Source organism: Ovis aries, chromosome 5 (genome assembly GCF_016772045.2).
Source record: "Ovis aries strain OAR_USU_Benz2616 breed Rambouillet chromosome 5, ARS-UI_Ramb_v3.0, whole genome shotgun sequence".
Taxonomy (NCBI): Eukaryota; Metazoa; Chordata; class Mammalia; order Artiodactyla; family Bovidae; genus Ovis; species Ovis aries.
The window spans coordinates 68,347,016-68,362,800 of NC_056058.1; the positions used below are offsets into that span (position 1 = coordinate 68,347,016).

Here is a 15,785-nt window from a genome sequence, read left to right on the forward strand (position 1 = left end):
AGGAATCGGTAAACTAAAAAGAATGGGAATGGGTGAATTTAATTCAGATGACCATTACATCTACTACTGTGGGCAAGAGGCCTCCTTTGGGGGTCACAGAAAAGCAGCAATTGTGAGAGGGAGTAGAGAGCTTATGGCAAGCTGCTTCTCTTTCTCTGCCAGCACAGTGGCATTCTTCCTGACTTACTTACCCACAGCTGAAGCAGGCAGGCAAGGAGAGGGAGAGAAGTAGAAAACTCTTACTGGACTATTTCCTTACAATGGTATGGTATTGGTGCTGTCTGCAGTTGAGATATTTAAAATGGATCTTCTTTCTCCTGGGCATGTTTAAGTGTTTTTCTGATTGTTCCCATTATCATGGATCTCTTATCTGCATGACCTTTCATGCTTGTTATATGCCCTCCTCTGGCTGCTTTTGGCTCTTTCCTCAGCTCCTGGGAATCTGGAAGTACAATGCCTGTTGGCGTCTTCTCATCTTTTTAAGAGCCCTCTTGGAAGGATCTAAGAAAACTCCATTGACTCCTGGGACCCTCATCTAGTTCACAGGAAACTAACATTCTTTGCCTATAGAGATTAGATGATACAGGAGAACCTCACAAGACATTTTCACTTCACAGTCAGAAACTCAACAGCCAGCCGGCCCACTAGTGGCCTTTATGTCAGATTAGAATTATAATATGAGCCATATATGTAATGTTTAATATTCTGGTAGCATCATTTTATGAAGTTAAAAAAAGTAAAATTGATTAACAATATATTTTATTTAACCTAATGTATCACAAATATTAGGGCTTCCCTGGTGGCTCAGTGGTAGAGAATCAACCTGCAATGCAGGAGACTCAGGTTCGATCCCTGGGTTGGGAAAATCCCCTGGAGAAGAAATGGCAACCCACTCCAGTATTCTTGCCTGGAGAATTCCATGGACAGAGGAGCCTGGTGGGCTACAGTCCATGGGGTTGTGAAAGAGTCTGATACGACTTAGTGACTGAACAATAACAACAATCCTAAATATTATCATATAGACATTCAATCTATACCAAAAAATGAACAAGACATTTTGCATCCTTTTTGTACTAAGTTTGATTTGGACCAGTCACATTTCAAGGGCTCATAAGGCACTTGTGGCTTGTTTTGGATGGTGCAGCTTTAGATTTTGCACACCTAGTCAGACACCAGTCTGCAGGATCCCTCCTAAGCCACACACACAAAACAACTCTGAGTCCCCAAATGGTCCCCCACTGAATTCTCTACATGAGGAGGGGGCTGGGAAGGTATTTCAGAGAAAACAGCTATCTAAAGAAATTCTCTTACAAATTCCAACATTAAACCTCTTAACACCTTCTACATGGAGTGGTTTAAGAAACACATACAAGATTCCTCTCACTTCCTTTTTGCAATTTTGGAATGGTAAGATCTGATACTTCACTTTGGGCTGTATCTATGTTGTTCTGGGATCCTATCCAATCCTTCTATTATAAACATTCTCCTACCTGAATGTTTCAATCACATCTCAAGTTCTTGATGTTTCTGGTAATTTATTGTAGACTAGAGGATAATGGCTTTCAACAACAGTAACCAATATTAAGACATTACATATTTCATTTTAATCTTACAAAGTAATTATTAGGTTTATTTAAAAACCAACCTTCCCAAATACTTAAATTATCCTTAAAAAACACAAGTAATTAAAGGCTATATATAATTATAAACATGTAAAATAAGAAACACCTTATTTAGAGAGAAAAAGACTAATAATAAGAAAATGTAACATTTAACAATAACTGTGTTTTCAGAGTCATCAAGAATAACTTCAAGTTTTCCAACTTTTTTGAATTAAATATGAACTAATTGTATAAGAGTAATTAATATTTGGTTGGTTCCTACCTACATTTTTGAGTCTTTTATAATACTTACCTATTAAGGCTGTGGTAAATCGATTCATGGAGAGTGGTTCTAAATACATTGGTCCTTCATAGGCGGACTCCAGTTCACTTCTAACATAGTCCCTAATAAGTAAAATGATAAGAATGTATTAGATACATTCTAAGCACATACAGAGAAGCAGCTAAGCACAGTATTATTATAAAAACATATTATGTTAATTACACTTCACATCTATATGAAGGAAAATTTTAGGTACAAAAAATTATAGAGGGATGACCTTCATCTCCTTGGCCCATGTGATGAAAACAGAATTCACTGAAACTGAATTTTACTTGCAAAGAAGCAGCCAAAACTTCACTTTGTTGGATTCTCTTTCTTCCCACGGTCTCATTAATATAATTTATGCCCAGGAAAAAGCCAATTGAGATGCCACCTCTCAACCCTACTACTTAACTGATAACACCTAACACTATTTCATTAATTTCCCCTCTTTTCATTAGCTTCTGTTATCCCTCCCATCTTATTTTCCCCAAAGTTTTTTCTCCAATTATACTTAATCAGCTATACGTAAAAACACAAACTAGTTAGAAAACTGGCTTGTAGCAAGACAATCCTTAAAAGATGTCATTTTCAAGTTTACAGGAAATTTATAATTAGAATTATAATATTTAAGTAGGCTACAAATTTATTTTGAGATAAATTTTAAATCAAATTATTTCTTATAAAACATAATTCATTTAACATTGATCACTGAGGAATAACAAGATTTAATTAGTGGTTAAAGAGACTTTACACTCTGAGAAAACAGAACTTTTAGGGTAGAGGCAGAAAGGAAGAATTTATTGTCAGTTAAGTTCAGTGGTAATAGAACATGGTTGTCTTAAATTCTTCTGAAATCAAAGTACGAAAATTTGTGTTAAAAAATTCTCATTTTCTTCAATTGTTGAATACTTTATTCACTGTACTTTAAGACAGGTTAAATACGTCAAGTATTTCTGAAAAACTCTTATGGCTGTATTTACTTTTTCCATGAAATTACTTCCCATTAGGCAATCAAGTGGAATTCCTTTAGCATAACACAGTTAACCAAGAAATGATCCTTACATAATCAGCCAGCGAGTACTGCCAAAAATCAAAACTAAAAACTAAAATAAAAATCTTAAAACAGTTTTGGGAACAATTATAAAAATCAATGAATGACTAGGCTTCTTGGGTGATTTAGCTATTCTCCTCTATCACTCTTTGAGGATTATTTCTAACAAATAATGTATTAACAGTCTTTCTACTGACAGAAAAAAACAAATCCTCAAGAGGCATGCTTCTAATGCAGCAGTTGTCAACCAGGTGTGAGCCTACCCCTAAGGGGATATTCTGCAATGTCTGAAAACATTTTTAGTTGTCACAGCTTCAAAGGGTGGAGGAGTGCTCCGGGCACCTAAGTCAAGATGCCTCCAAAACATCCCACAGCACACAGGACAGCCCCCACAACAAAGAACTGCCCACTCCAGAAGGTCAGTGGTTGAAGCCTTGTTTTAATGTAAAGAGACACAAACACTACACGTGCAAATTACATATAAATATCTGATCATGAGATTAACGTAATTAATATTTTTAATATAGTTTTAGGATAGAAAGGTAAAGAATGAGAAGTTAACTCTGACGTTTTAAGTAAAATACACATGTAAGTACCATTTACATTTATGAAGTCTTTGAAAATGCTATTAAAAGAAACAAATTTTTATTTAAAAGAGATCTAACTTTGAGTCCCAATGGTGGCGCTAGTGGTAAAGAATGTGCCTACATATAAGGAGATACAACAGACGTGGGTTCCACCTCAGTCAGGAAGAAGGCATGGCAACCCACTCCAGTATTCTTGCCTGGAGAATACCAGGGACAGAGGAGCCTGGTGGGCTACAGTACATAGGGCCGCAAAGAGTCGGACATGCCTGAAGTGACTTAACATGCAGCACACAACTTCTGAGTCCCAGTAGGACCTAGGCCATTAAAGTCAAGTAATTTCTTTTTGGCCAAAGCATATCTCTCTCAAATAGATCCAGTTTAAAAAAAGAACCAGCGACAATCCATAAGGAGAAAGCAGACTGGTGTCTGCTGGAGGGGAAGTGGAGAGGGGGAATGGAAATCAGTACTCAGGAGTTGCACGTTTTATTCCAGGGGGACGAAATGTGTTGAAATTAGATAATGGTGACAGCTGCACAACATTAGGATCGCACTATATGCCACTAACCTATTCACTCTAAAAGGTTAAATCTGTTACATGAACTTCACCTCTACAAAAAAGGCGAGCCTGCGGGAGCACCAACTGCAAGCAGGAGAAAAGCCAGAAGACCGCCCAAGAGGACCTCAGTCCCAGGAGCTCTCTCCTGGTGAGGGCGAGGGAAGGAGACGGCAGAGCTGGGTTCCCTGTCGTGTTTTCTCCCACGTTTGCTTCTGTCATCATATTATTGGTGTTTCATAATAAAACTCAGCAAACTCAACATTATCAAGAATTTTTTACTGCTGAGACATTTGCTAATTGTTTTTATATTATTTCCAAGCCTACTTCAGTTTATCCTCTTTTTAAAAGCCTCTTTGTTTTTCCTTAGTCCATTATCCAAAATTCTAATTTCACATAACAAAACTTCTAAGGCAAATTAACATTTTTTACACTTTTTTAACTCAAAAGGAATCTGCTGTATACCTGTGTTGCTAGCACACTGGTAGGTCTTGAAAATGCTGCAGTAGACAAGAAAAACACAGTTGTGAGGATGAAGCAGACAAGCCAGGAAAGAAGATATACATAACACTTATCCTAACAATTATTTAATTATAATTGTGACAAACGCTGGAAGAAAAAAATACAGAATGCTGTCATGGTTTTTGAAAATTTAATTTTTATATTCACAGCCCTGTTTATTAAAAAATTATCTTTCATTATCTTCACTTCTCGATTTATACTTTCTATTTAGCTTGCTTTTTATCTCTCATTCTATTTCATAGATTATAACGGGTTTAATGCAACAGTTTCCTTTTCTTTTAACCTACTCTATATTCTTTTGGTTGTTCTGGTGTTTTTTAAGTCTCCTCTCAACTTTCTAATTCTTTATATGATTTCCTTTTTGGTTCTTTCTCTTTTTCCATGTTTCACTACTCTGTGCTCTGTTGAGATTAGGGGACCCTAGGGAATGTCTCAAGCTCGTGCTTGGTCACTAAACTGTGTCTGACTCTTTTGTGACCCCATGGACTGGAGCCCACCAGGCTCCTCTGTCCACGGGATTTCCCAGGAAACAATACTGGAGTGGGTTGCAATTTCCTTCTTCACTGGATCTTCCCAATCCAGGGATCGAATCTGTGTCTCCTGCATTGGCAGGCGAGTTCTTTACTACTGAGCCACCAGGGAAGCACTACAAGGGAGGTCTACATTTCAGAATAATCACCACCTTTAGGCCACAATGACAACACCCTGATGTTAAGCAGTTCCCTCCCTACTAGCTCTCCCAACTTTACCCTCTTAAATAGCTCTCTCAATGCTTCAATCTCCCTCAAGGACTGCCCGACCTGTGCAATCCTGTGCAATCCCTGTGCAATCATCCTACCCCAGAAATTAACATCTTCCCTAAGCACCTTAGACCCTCTCTCTTTTGCTCAGCTCCCCTCTCTCAAAGACAGCCTTCAGCATCTCTCTGTTTAGCTGACTCATCAATAAGCCCCACTTCAATAAAGATAGCCAGGACCAGAAAGCCTGTAGTCCCTCTTGGGGGACAGCTGAGCTTGGCTTGCCAGAGCCAGGGCTGTGACTTTGGTGGGGACTAAACTGGTCTTACCAAATAGCCACTACTGAGCTGTCTCTTCTGAGAGAAGAATCTGGGCACTGTCTCCCAAACTATTATTACAGAAAAACTGGAAGAAGAAATGAAACAAAAATCAAAAAACAAAACATTAACAAAGATCTCTACATCTAAGTTATATACAACTTCAGGACATCTCATGCTGGCAATGAAAACTCTTGGTTATTACTCAGTCCCAACAGAGTGGGTCACTTACAACATTAAAAAACACAACGGTAAGCCTAAAGAAGAAGGATTCAGAGAAGGAATTATCCAAAATCCCATGAGTCACTTTAGGCCAAAATTTAGTCTGAGGCAAGAGTCATGTAATTCAGATTATTAACAGAATTTTAAACCTAAAAATTTTAAGACTGAATCAAAGAAGTTCAAAAGCAGAATTAGAATTTTCCAATTTAAAGATTTAAAGAACAGAATGTATTAAGTTGGTCAGAAGCAAGAATTACTGTTTTCTACTTGTAACTGAGTAATATCTTCCCCTTCTTAAATCACTTTTTTCACTTATACAACTTATGCAATGCTGACAATTAACACAGAGCACCAATAAACTGAACACTTTGAAAACCCACTTCTCTACATTCCCCATGGTAGCCTTCTTTCTTGTGGTTACAACTGTTTTGGGGAATAAGCAATGTGTAACAGAGTCGGACACGACTGAAGCGACTTAGCAGGAGCAGCAAGATGTATACCAAGAGCCCCAAGGATGGCTTACAACTGGAAAAGTTTCTGCTATAAATAGAAGCATAAGAGTTATAAAAGACAAATAATAACAACAAAACCTATGAGCTTATCAATTCATCAGCATATCAAAAGACCTTTCTTTCTAAGTCTCTTAAGCAACCTGGCTGGGTCGACAACCAAGAACAATCTGCACATTCCGGCCATTTAAAGCTTCCAAACAATAATAATTCCAAAGAAACCTAATCTATTTGTACACAGAACAAAGTGGTGAGCCTTCCAAGTTGTCTTTCCCAATGTGTACAAACAAAAGGCACTGCACACTTAATCACTGGATGGCCAAGGAATTACCCTGAGATGTTTAATCACTATGATCTGAGTACCTATCACACCCTAAGCAGTGAATAGCAATTTAAGAGTTCATTTCCCCGGGGATTTAGTATTTAAATCTTCTCTGCTACAAGGCCACCCTGCTTCTTTCTTCATCTTCTGACTACCTGCTAAATATTTAGTGCCTGGATCTGATAATGTCCAAAAGAAGAAAACATATCACACATTGAAATGGGTCAACTGTATTCCTTTCAAAAGTAAAAGTTAACTGTATAGTGAAAAACTTCACTTTTCAGTTCTTTTATCTAACAGCAGTAGTTGTCAGCTGGAAAAATTTTATTCCCCAGGTCATAACATTTGGCAATTAGGGATAGTTTCTGGTTTTACAATTGTGGGGAAGGGGTGCTCTGCAATCTGTGAGCAGAGACGCAGTATTGACAACATCCTGTAATGCACATGACTGCCTCACAACAAATAACCCAGCCCAAGATGCTAACAGGTCCAATACAAAGAAACCCTCATCTGTAGCTTTGAATGACACAAGCTTTCCTAAAACGGAGGGCTAGTTATCTGTATGAGACATATAAGTAACTTCTGGGAAAGTTTTACATTTGAAATCAGTGAAGAAAGCTGAGCACCGAAGAACTGATGCTTTTGAACTGTGGTGTTGAAGACTCTCGAGAGTCCCTTGGACTGCAAGGAGATCCAACCAGTCCGTTCTGGAGGAAATCAACCCTGGGATTTCTTTGGAAGGAACGATGCTAAAGCTGAAACTCCAGTACTCTGGCCACCTCATGCAAAGAGTTGACTCATTGGAAAAGACTCTGATGCTGGGAGGGACTGGGGGCAGGAGAAGGGGACGACCGAGGATGAGATGGCTAGATGGCATCACGGACTCGATGGACGTGAGTCTGAGTGAACTCTGGGAATTGGTGATGGACAGGGAGGCCTGGTGTGCTGCAATTCATGGGGTTGCAAAGAGTCGGACACGACTGAGTGACTGAACTGAGTTGAACTGAACTGATACACTGAAGACAAGGATGAAAGAGAGTAAGTAAACTTTCATTGTTTGAATCCAACAGGTTCTTAAAGTCATACACATACAAAATTGATGCACTGGTTCATAAACCTAACAATAAAACAAGGAATTTAAAAATAATGAAGTTTTTAAAGTTTTAGAAAAAAACACTTAACTGTGGAGGTAAACCATCAAAACATCCTCACAGGAATCATCATATCAGTTTGTAAAGTCTCTCTTTTTCCACAATAGTGCTGGAGAATCTCAATTTTAAAATAGGATTGGTACTGGAAAATATATTCCTCAGAAAGCGGTCCCCAACCTTTTTGACACCAGAGACTGATTTTATGGAAGACAATTTTTCCATGGACCAGGGGTAGAGTAATGATTTCAGGATGATTCAAGCACATTACATTTATCGTGCGTTGTATTTCTAATTTAACACTGCCGCTAATCTGACAGGAGGTACTGGTCCATAGCCTGGAAGCTGGGGACCCCTGCCTTAGACTACTCAAAATGAAAAGCATAGTTTAGAATTTTAAGAGTTAAAGAACCCGACATTTATCAAATTCTAATGAGTTCAATTTGAATAGTAATATTAAATTTTATACTAACTGGGCCGATGGGATTTTCTAAAGTTTAATTTTTCTGAAGTGAAAGTTACATCCATTTTGTCTTTTATTAATTTTTATTAGAATGTAGTTATTTTACAGTGTTATGTTAGTTTCTGCTGTACAGCAAAGTGAATCAGTTATACATACATACATACATACATATATATATATATATATATATACACACTCTCTCTTAGAGTCCCTTCCCATTTAGGTAACCACAGAGCACTCAGTAGCATTTCCTGTGCTATTCAGTAGGTTTTCATAAATTATCCATTTTATACAAGGTAGTGTATATATGTGAGTCCCAATCTCCCAATTCTATCCCCCACACATCTTCCCCTCTTGGTAATCATGTTGGTTTTCTACATCTGTGACTATTTTTCCTTTGCAAATATGTTTACTTGTACAATTTTTTAGATTCCACATATAATCAGTATTATACAAGTTATAACCATTTTATAGACATATTCTAAACACTTAAGAATAATCAGCTTCATTGTGTGAATTAAAGACATACCTTATAGATACCGTGCATTCAGTTCCAGACTACAATAAAGTGGATACCACAACAAAGTGAATCACATGAATTTTGGGGTTTCTTGGTGCATATAAAAATTATGTTACACTACACTGTAGTCTAAGTGCAATAGCCTTATGTCTAAAATATATGTACATACCTTAATTTTAAAAATGCTTACCATCATATGAGCCTTCAGAAAGGCATAATCTTTTTGCTGGGACTTCCCTGGCAGTCCGTAGTTAAGACTCTTCACTTCCAGAGCAGGGTGGATCCCTGGCAGAGAACTAGGATTCAACATGACACACTGCATAGCCAAAAAAGAAATCTTTTTGCTGATCGAGGGTTTTGACTCAATGTTGACAGCTGCTAACTGATCACACTGGTGGTTGCTCAAGGCTGGGGTGACTGGCAATGTCTTAAGACGACAAAGAAGTGTGCCACACTGAGTGAATCTTCCTTTCCTGAAGGATTTCTCCATAGCATGCAATGCTGTTTGAATGCATTTTACTGATAGAAGAACTTCTTTCAAAATTACAGTCAATTCTTTCAAACTCTGTCAGAGGTTTATCAGTTAAGTTTATGTAATCTATAATATTCTAAATCCTTTGTTGTCATTTCAACACTTTTCACAGCATCTTCACCAACAGTAGATTCTATCTCAAAAAACCACTTTCTTTGTTCATCCATAGGAAGCAGCTTCTCATCTGCTAGAAAGTTTCTGTTGTGGTGCTGCAGCAACTCAGCCACTCCTTCAGGCTCCACCTCTAGTTCTCTTGCTGTTCCCACCCCATTTGTAGTGACTCCCTCCACAGAAGACTTGAGCCCCTCAAACTCATCCGTGAGGGTTAGAATCACCCTCCGCGCTCTTGCTAGTACTGCTATTTTGACTTCTTCCCATGAATCACAGATGTTCTTAATGGTATCTAGAATGGTGAATCTTTCCCGAAAGGTTTTCAATTTACTTTGCCCAGATCTATCAGGGGACTCACTATCTACAGCAGCTATAGCCTTATGAGATATATTTCTTAAATGATAACACCTGAAAATCAAAATCAAAATTACTCCTTGATCTATGGGTTGCAGAAATGATATTGTATCAGCAGGCATGAAAACATTCAAATGTGTTATACATCTGACAGAGCTCTTGGGCAACCAAATGCATTGTCAATGAGCAGTAATATTTTGAAAGAAATCATTTTTCCTGAGAAGTAAGTCTCAACAGTGAGGTTAAAATATTCAACAAACCATGTTGTAAACAGTTATGGTATCATCCAGGTTTTGTTGTTCCATTTACAGCATACAGGTAGAGTAGAGCTTAGCATAATTCTTAAGGTCTTAGGATTTTCATAACAGCTAGAGCACACTAGCTTCAACAAGTCACCAGCTGCATTAGCCCCAAACAGAGTCAGCCTGTCCTTTGAAGCTTTGAAGCCCGGCACTGACTTCTCTTCTCTAGGTACAAAGTCCATTTTCTGCCAACAGAACACTGTTTTGTCTATACTGAAAATCTGTTCTTTAGTGTTCAGTTCAATTGCTAGTTGAGTCTGACTCTTTGTGACCCCAAGGACTGCAGCACATCAGGCTTCCCTGTCCATCACCAACTCCCAGAGCTTACTTAAGCTCATGTCCGTTGAGTCGATGATGCCGTCCAACCATCTCATCCTCTGTCATCCCCTTCTCCTCCCCCCTTCAATCATTCCCAGCATCAGGGTCTTTTCAAATGAGTCATTTCCTCCCATCAGGTGGCCACAGTATTGGAGTTTCAGCTTCAGCATCAGTCCTTCCAATGAATATTCAGGACTGATTTCCTTTAGGATGGACTGGTTGGATCTCCTTGTTGTCCAAAGGACTCTCAAGAGTCTTCTCCAACACCACAGTTCAAAAGCATCCATTCTTCAGTGTAGCCACCTTCATTAATGACCTTAGCTAGATCATCTAGATAACTTGCTGCAGCTTCTACATCAGCACGTCCTGCTGTACCCTGTACCTTTATGTGATGAAGACACCTTCTTTCCTTAAAGCTCATGAAACAACCTCTGCTAGCTTCAAACTTCTCTTAGGCAGCTTCCTCACCTCTCTCAGCCTTCATGGAATTAAAAAGAATTAGGGCCTTGCTCTGGCCCTGGTTTAAGGGAATGTTGTAGCTGATTTGATCTTCTATCCAGATCACTAAAACTTTCTTCACATCAGCAATAAAGCTGTTCAGTTTTCTTATCATTCTTGTGTTCACTGAAGTAGTACTTTAACTTCCTTCAAGAACTTTTCCACCATATTCACAACTGGGCTAAGTGTTTGGCACAAGTGGCCTAACACTCAGCCAATCTCAGCTTTCAACATGCCTTCTTCATTAAGTTAAATTATTTCTGCTGCTGCTGCTGCTAAGCCGCTTCGGTCGTGTCCGACTCTGTGCAACCCCATAGACGGCAGCCCACCAGGCTCCCCCATCCCTGGGATTCTCCAGGCAAGAACACTGGAGTGGGTTGCCATTTCCTTCTCCAATGCATGAAAGTGAAAAGTGAAAGTGAAGTTGCTCAGTCATGTCTGACTTAGCGACCCCATGGACTGCAGCCTACCAGGCTCCTCCGTCCATGGGATTTTCCAGGCAAGAGTACTGGAGTGGGGTGCCATTCCCTTCTCTGTAAATCATTTCTAGCTTTTGATTTAAAATGAGAGACATGACTCTTCACTTGAACACTTCCTGCATGGTTATTAATTGGTCTAATTTCAATATTAGTGTGTCGCAGGAAACAGGGAGACCCAAGGAGCAGGAGAGAGATGTGGGACAGCCAGTCAGTGGAGCAGTTAGTACACACACAGCCTTTGTTAAGTTTGCCATGTTATATAGGTGCAGTTTGTGATGCCCCCAAAAACAATGACAATAGTAACATCAAAAACCACTGATCATAGATCACCATAACAAATACAGTAATACTGAAAAAAGTTTGAAATATTGCAAGAATTTCCAAAACCTGACCAGGACAGGGAGTGAGCAAGCCCTGTTAGAAACATGACAGGATGGATTTGGTTGATACAAGGTTGCCACAAACCTTCAATCTGTAAAAAAAGCAGTATCTGCAAATCACAACAAAGGGAAGCCTAACAAAACAAGGTATGCCTGTATATGAATTAAAGAAAAGAGAGACCTAGCTTGTCAAGGGTACGAAATTTTCTGTTTAAGGAACTGATATTTGCAAATGTCTTTTTCTACAGCCAATTTTTGAAGTATCAAATGAATTATTTAAAATATCCAAGTATTGACTTCCCTTCTCAGGACCATACTATACTCTGCTTTGATATAACTAGACTAGAGTGATACAAAAAATATCTGTAAATCATGTAAGTGATAAGGGACTTCTACCTAGAATACATAAAGAATTCCTACAACTCAATTTTTTTTTAAAAAAGACAACCAATCAAATAATGGGTAAAGAACCTGAATAAACATCTCTCCAAGGAAAATTCACAAAGGGTTAATGAACATATGAAATATGCTCAACATCATTAGCCATCAGTGAAATGCAAATCAAAACCACGATGAAATCCCACTCCACACTTACTATGATGGCTATACTGAAAATGACAGAGATCAACAAGTATCAGCAAGGATGTGGAGAAACTGGAACCCTCATACCCTGCTGGTAGAAATGTAATAGTGTAGCCACCTTAGACAGCAGTCTAGTAGTTCCTCAAAAGTTTAAACATATTATATGATCCAGCAATCCCAATCCAATGTATAAGTAGCACTCCTCCCTATAATACGTATGTCCACACAAAACCATGAATGTTCACAGTGGTATTCTAACAGGCAACAGGGCAGAAACAACTCAAATGTCCATCAATGGATGAATGGATAAACAAAATTTCCATACCACAAAATATGATCTCTACAGAAAAATGAAGTCCTGACACATGCTACAGCATGGATGAGCCTTGAAAACATGCTAAGTGAAAGAAGTTAGGTATAAAGGACCACATACTGTACAATTCAATGTACATGAAATGTCCAGAAAGGGCTAACCGGTAAAGACAGAAAACAGACTGACATGCCTACGGCTGCGGGGAGGGGGTGGTAGGAAATTGGGAGTGACTGCTGATGGGTACAGAGCTTCTTTCTGGAGTTATGAAAATGTTCTAAAACCAACTGTGGTGATGCTTTACACAGTTCTCTGAATGTATTCAAAACCACTGGGCTGTATACTTTAAATAGGTATATGAATTATATCTTAATAAAGTCATTTTCTTTAAAGATACTTGTTTATGAAGCTGCCACATGAAATATGAACTACTAAGCTTTTTAAAACTAAAAAATTCAGCCTTAAGACTCTATGAGATTGGCCAAGACTCAATATTTATTAAACGTTGACATTTTATTAATGATTCAAGAATTAACATATCTTTGCTAACCTTTTTGAGATAGTACAATATAGTGTAAATTACACTAGAAAGAAAAACACTAAAATATGCCACAACTTGAAATTTGTTAGTTTAATATCAAAACCAACTCCATCAGATAGGCACTGTCTTACTTGATAGTTTCAAAGAAATAACTAGCCACAGTAACATATTTCCTAAGTAGGGAAACTATTTCATACCCTACTAAAGCTAAAACTAATTTTCTTTCCATTAACCATGCCCTCTCCTGAAAATTGAACTAAAAATCGAAAACTTGGATTCAAGTTAAAGTCTGGGATCATCCCCTCCTAGCTGTCTGCACATTTCAGTTCTTTCACCTGTAAATCTCAAAGGATTACAGTAAGGATCAAAACAACATAAAAAAATAAGAAATGTTTTTGTACACTGTAAAATTTTGTCACAATTCCTTTTACTGTTTAAAATAGATACAAACGTTCTGATAATGAAAATAAGCTTTAAATACTGGTAAAAATATTCCCATAAACTAAAAGTAGTAAGTCAAAACTGCTGAAGAAGAATGGTTAGAGAAAGGCTCTTCTTAATCTCTGACACTGCAGGGCCCCCTTTAACCCTACGTGACAGAATTTTGACCTCTCTAGAAAAGCCTGGATGATGATCCTGCAGATGAAATTACAGCTACATGGTTTCAGCCATCACTGAACCACACAGAAACCAAAAAACCATAAAGGGAAAGAGCAGGTTCATTGCTTTTCCACCCAAATTATAGTAACAAATAAAATTAATTTTGATAGCTCTGCCTTCAACTTTGAGATTTCTTTGACTGATCATCAAAATCCTATCAACTCTAAAAAGCTATCGTTAACACAGCTACAGCATGAAATACTCTTCCATGAAAAAAACATTTTTTAAAGATTAACAACACAGGAAAATGCTTACAAAACATTGCTGCATAATAAAAATGAGACATAATACAGTAAGTTAAAATCCACTGAGCCCTTACAACATGTCAGAAATTGTGCTGAGTTTAACATGTTTAATCATAATAAATCCTTATAACAGCTCCTTAAAATACTATTAGCATTTTACAGGTGAAGAAACTGAGATGACTCTTTCTGATAAATGACACTAAGGTTACAGAACAGTAAATAAGAAACAGAGGATTTGAATCTATCCAATTCTCATCCACTTTTCCAAATGGCATTCTTAGGTGCCCAGGAACTTATTTACACACTAAAGTGGTGACTCAGGAGCCTACACTCTTAACTACTGCATTATACCCCATACATGTCATTTTTCTTTAAAAATGTATAAATGAAGATAGGGAAGTATCTTCACCTTAAGCTTGAGCTGAGATTCAGAAGTGTCTAGGTAAGACCATAGGAATAAATTCTGTCACGGTCTGGGGCTAGTGGAATGGTCCAGGGAATGGGAAGGACCGATCCTCTTGTGTGAGTTAATACTGGCTCTTGGACTCCTAGCCTACGTTCAATGGAGAAAGATGCTAAGGGAAAAGGCTTAAGTTGTTCCTGTGAAGGAGGCTAAGTGCAGAGGGACAATATTTTCATGATACAAAATCAGAAAAGTCAGGGTCTCCACTTTAGAGTGAAGAGCTGGATCTGAAACAGAGACAATTACAGAAGTGCAGCACCACTCTTGCAGCTCCGTATTTTGAAATTCTGACATTCAAGGACATTGCCTGGGCAAGGATAGCAGCAGACCTCCCCACCTCCAAGTACCATTCTGACCAGGGAATCAACCAGAGAGGAACAGGAGAAGGAGGTGAGAAGACTGAGTTTCTGGGGCCTTCAAGACATAACTAGATGAAATAAGGAAGATGGAGGTCTTGCTTCAACAAAAGGGACCAAGAGTTGGTGACTGTTAGTAATTTTCACTCTTTTGTATCTGCTGAAGTGGTGAAAACTGGAGGTTATTAAAAAACTGGAAGAAAATAACAGAATTCTAACAGGTTTGTCACATGGTGATATAATTTCAGGTGATTGCTACTGCCTTTAAATTTTCTGTATTAACTGCCTACAGCAATGAGTGTAATTTTATAATCATGGGGGGAAAAAGGTTTTTAAAAAGTCAACCAATCAGTTCCAGTAATACAAAAATGCTATTTCTAAGATTAAATTTCAAGCCTACACCAAAATCTGTGTTTCAAACCTCTAGAAAATGACATCCTGTTAATATGTAAAGTAACTGCCACTCTTCTTATAACTGGGAGTACATTTTGTTACAGTTATACATTTTAATCAAAACAAAAGAAATATTATACCCACAAAATTTAGTATACCCCATTACATTTATGGTATACTTGTAATTTATTATTATTGTTTCAAGATTGGAAGCTCACATTCTTTCGGCAGACTAGTCTTCAAATTTAGGACGAGCAGACCAAGACAAATAGACGTTCTGACCTATAAAATTAACCTCATGAAATAATTTATATCAATCATCGATTATATACAAGGTCACACCTTACACTGATTCTCAGGCATCATAAAGTAACTTCCTAAAAT

The 15,785-nt window shown here is 38.0% G+C and overlaps 1 protein-coding gene across 11 annotated transcripts in view; it reads right to left on the reverse strand.

The window, feature by feature from the left end:
* The window catches only part of RNF145 (ring finger protein 145), a 118,488-nt gene that overhangs the window by 32,221 nt on the left and 70,482 nt on the right, over positions 1 to 15,785 (reverse strand). For all 11 annotated transcript variants that reach the window (XM_060415959.1, XM_060415962.1, XM_060415960.1 and 8 more), the window contains one exon: positions 1,915 to 2,006. In XM_060415959.1, the coding sequence (XP_060271942.1) occupies positions 1,915 to 2,006 (92 nt within the window). The remainder of the gene's footprint in view (positions 1 to 1,914; positions 2,007 to 15,785) is intronic.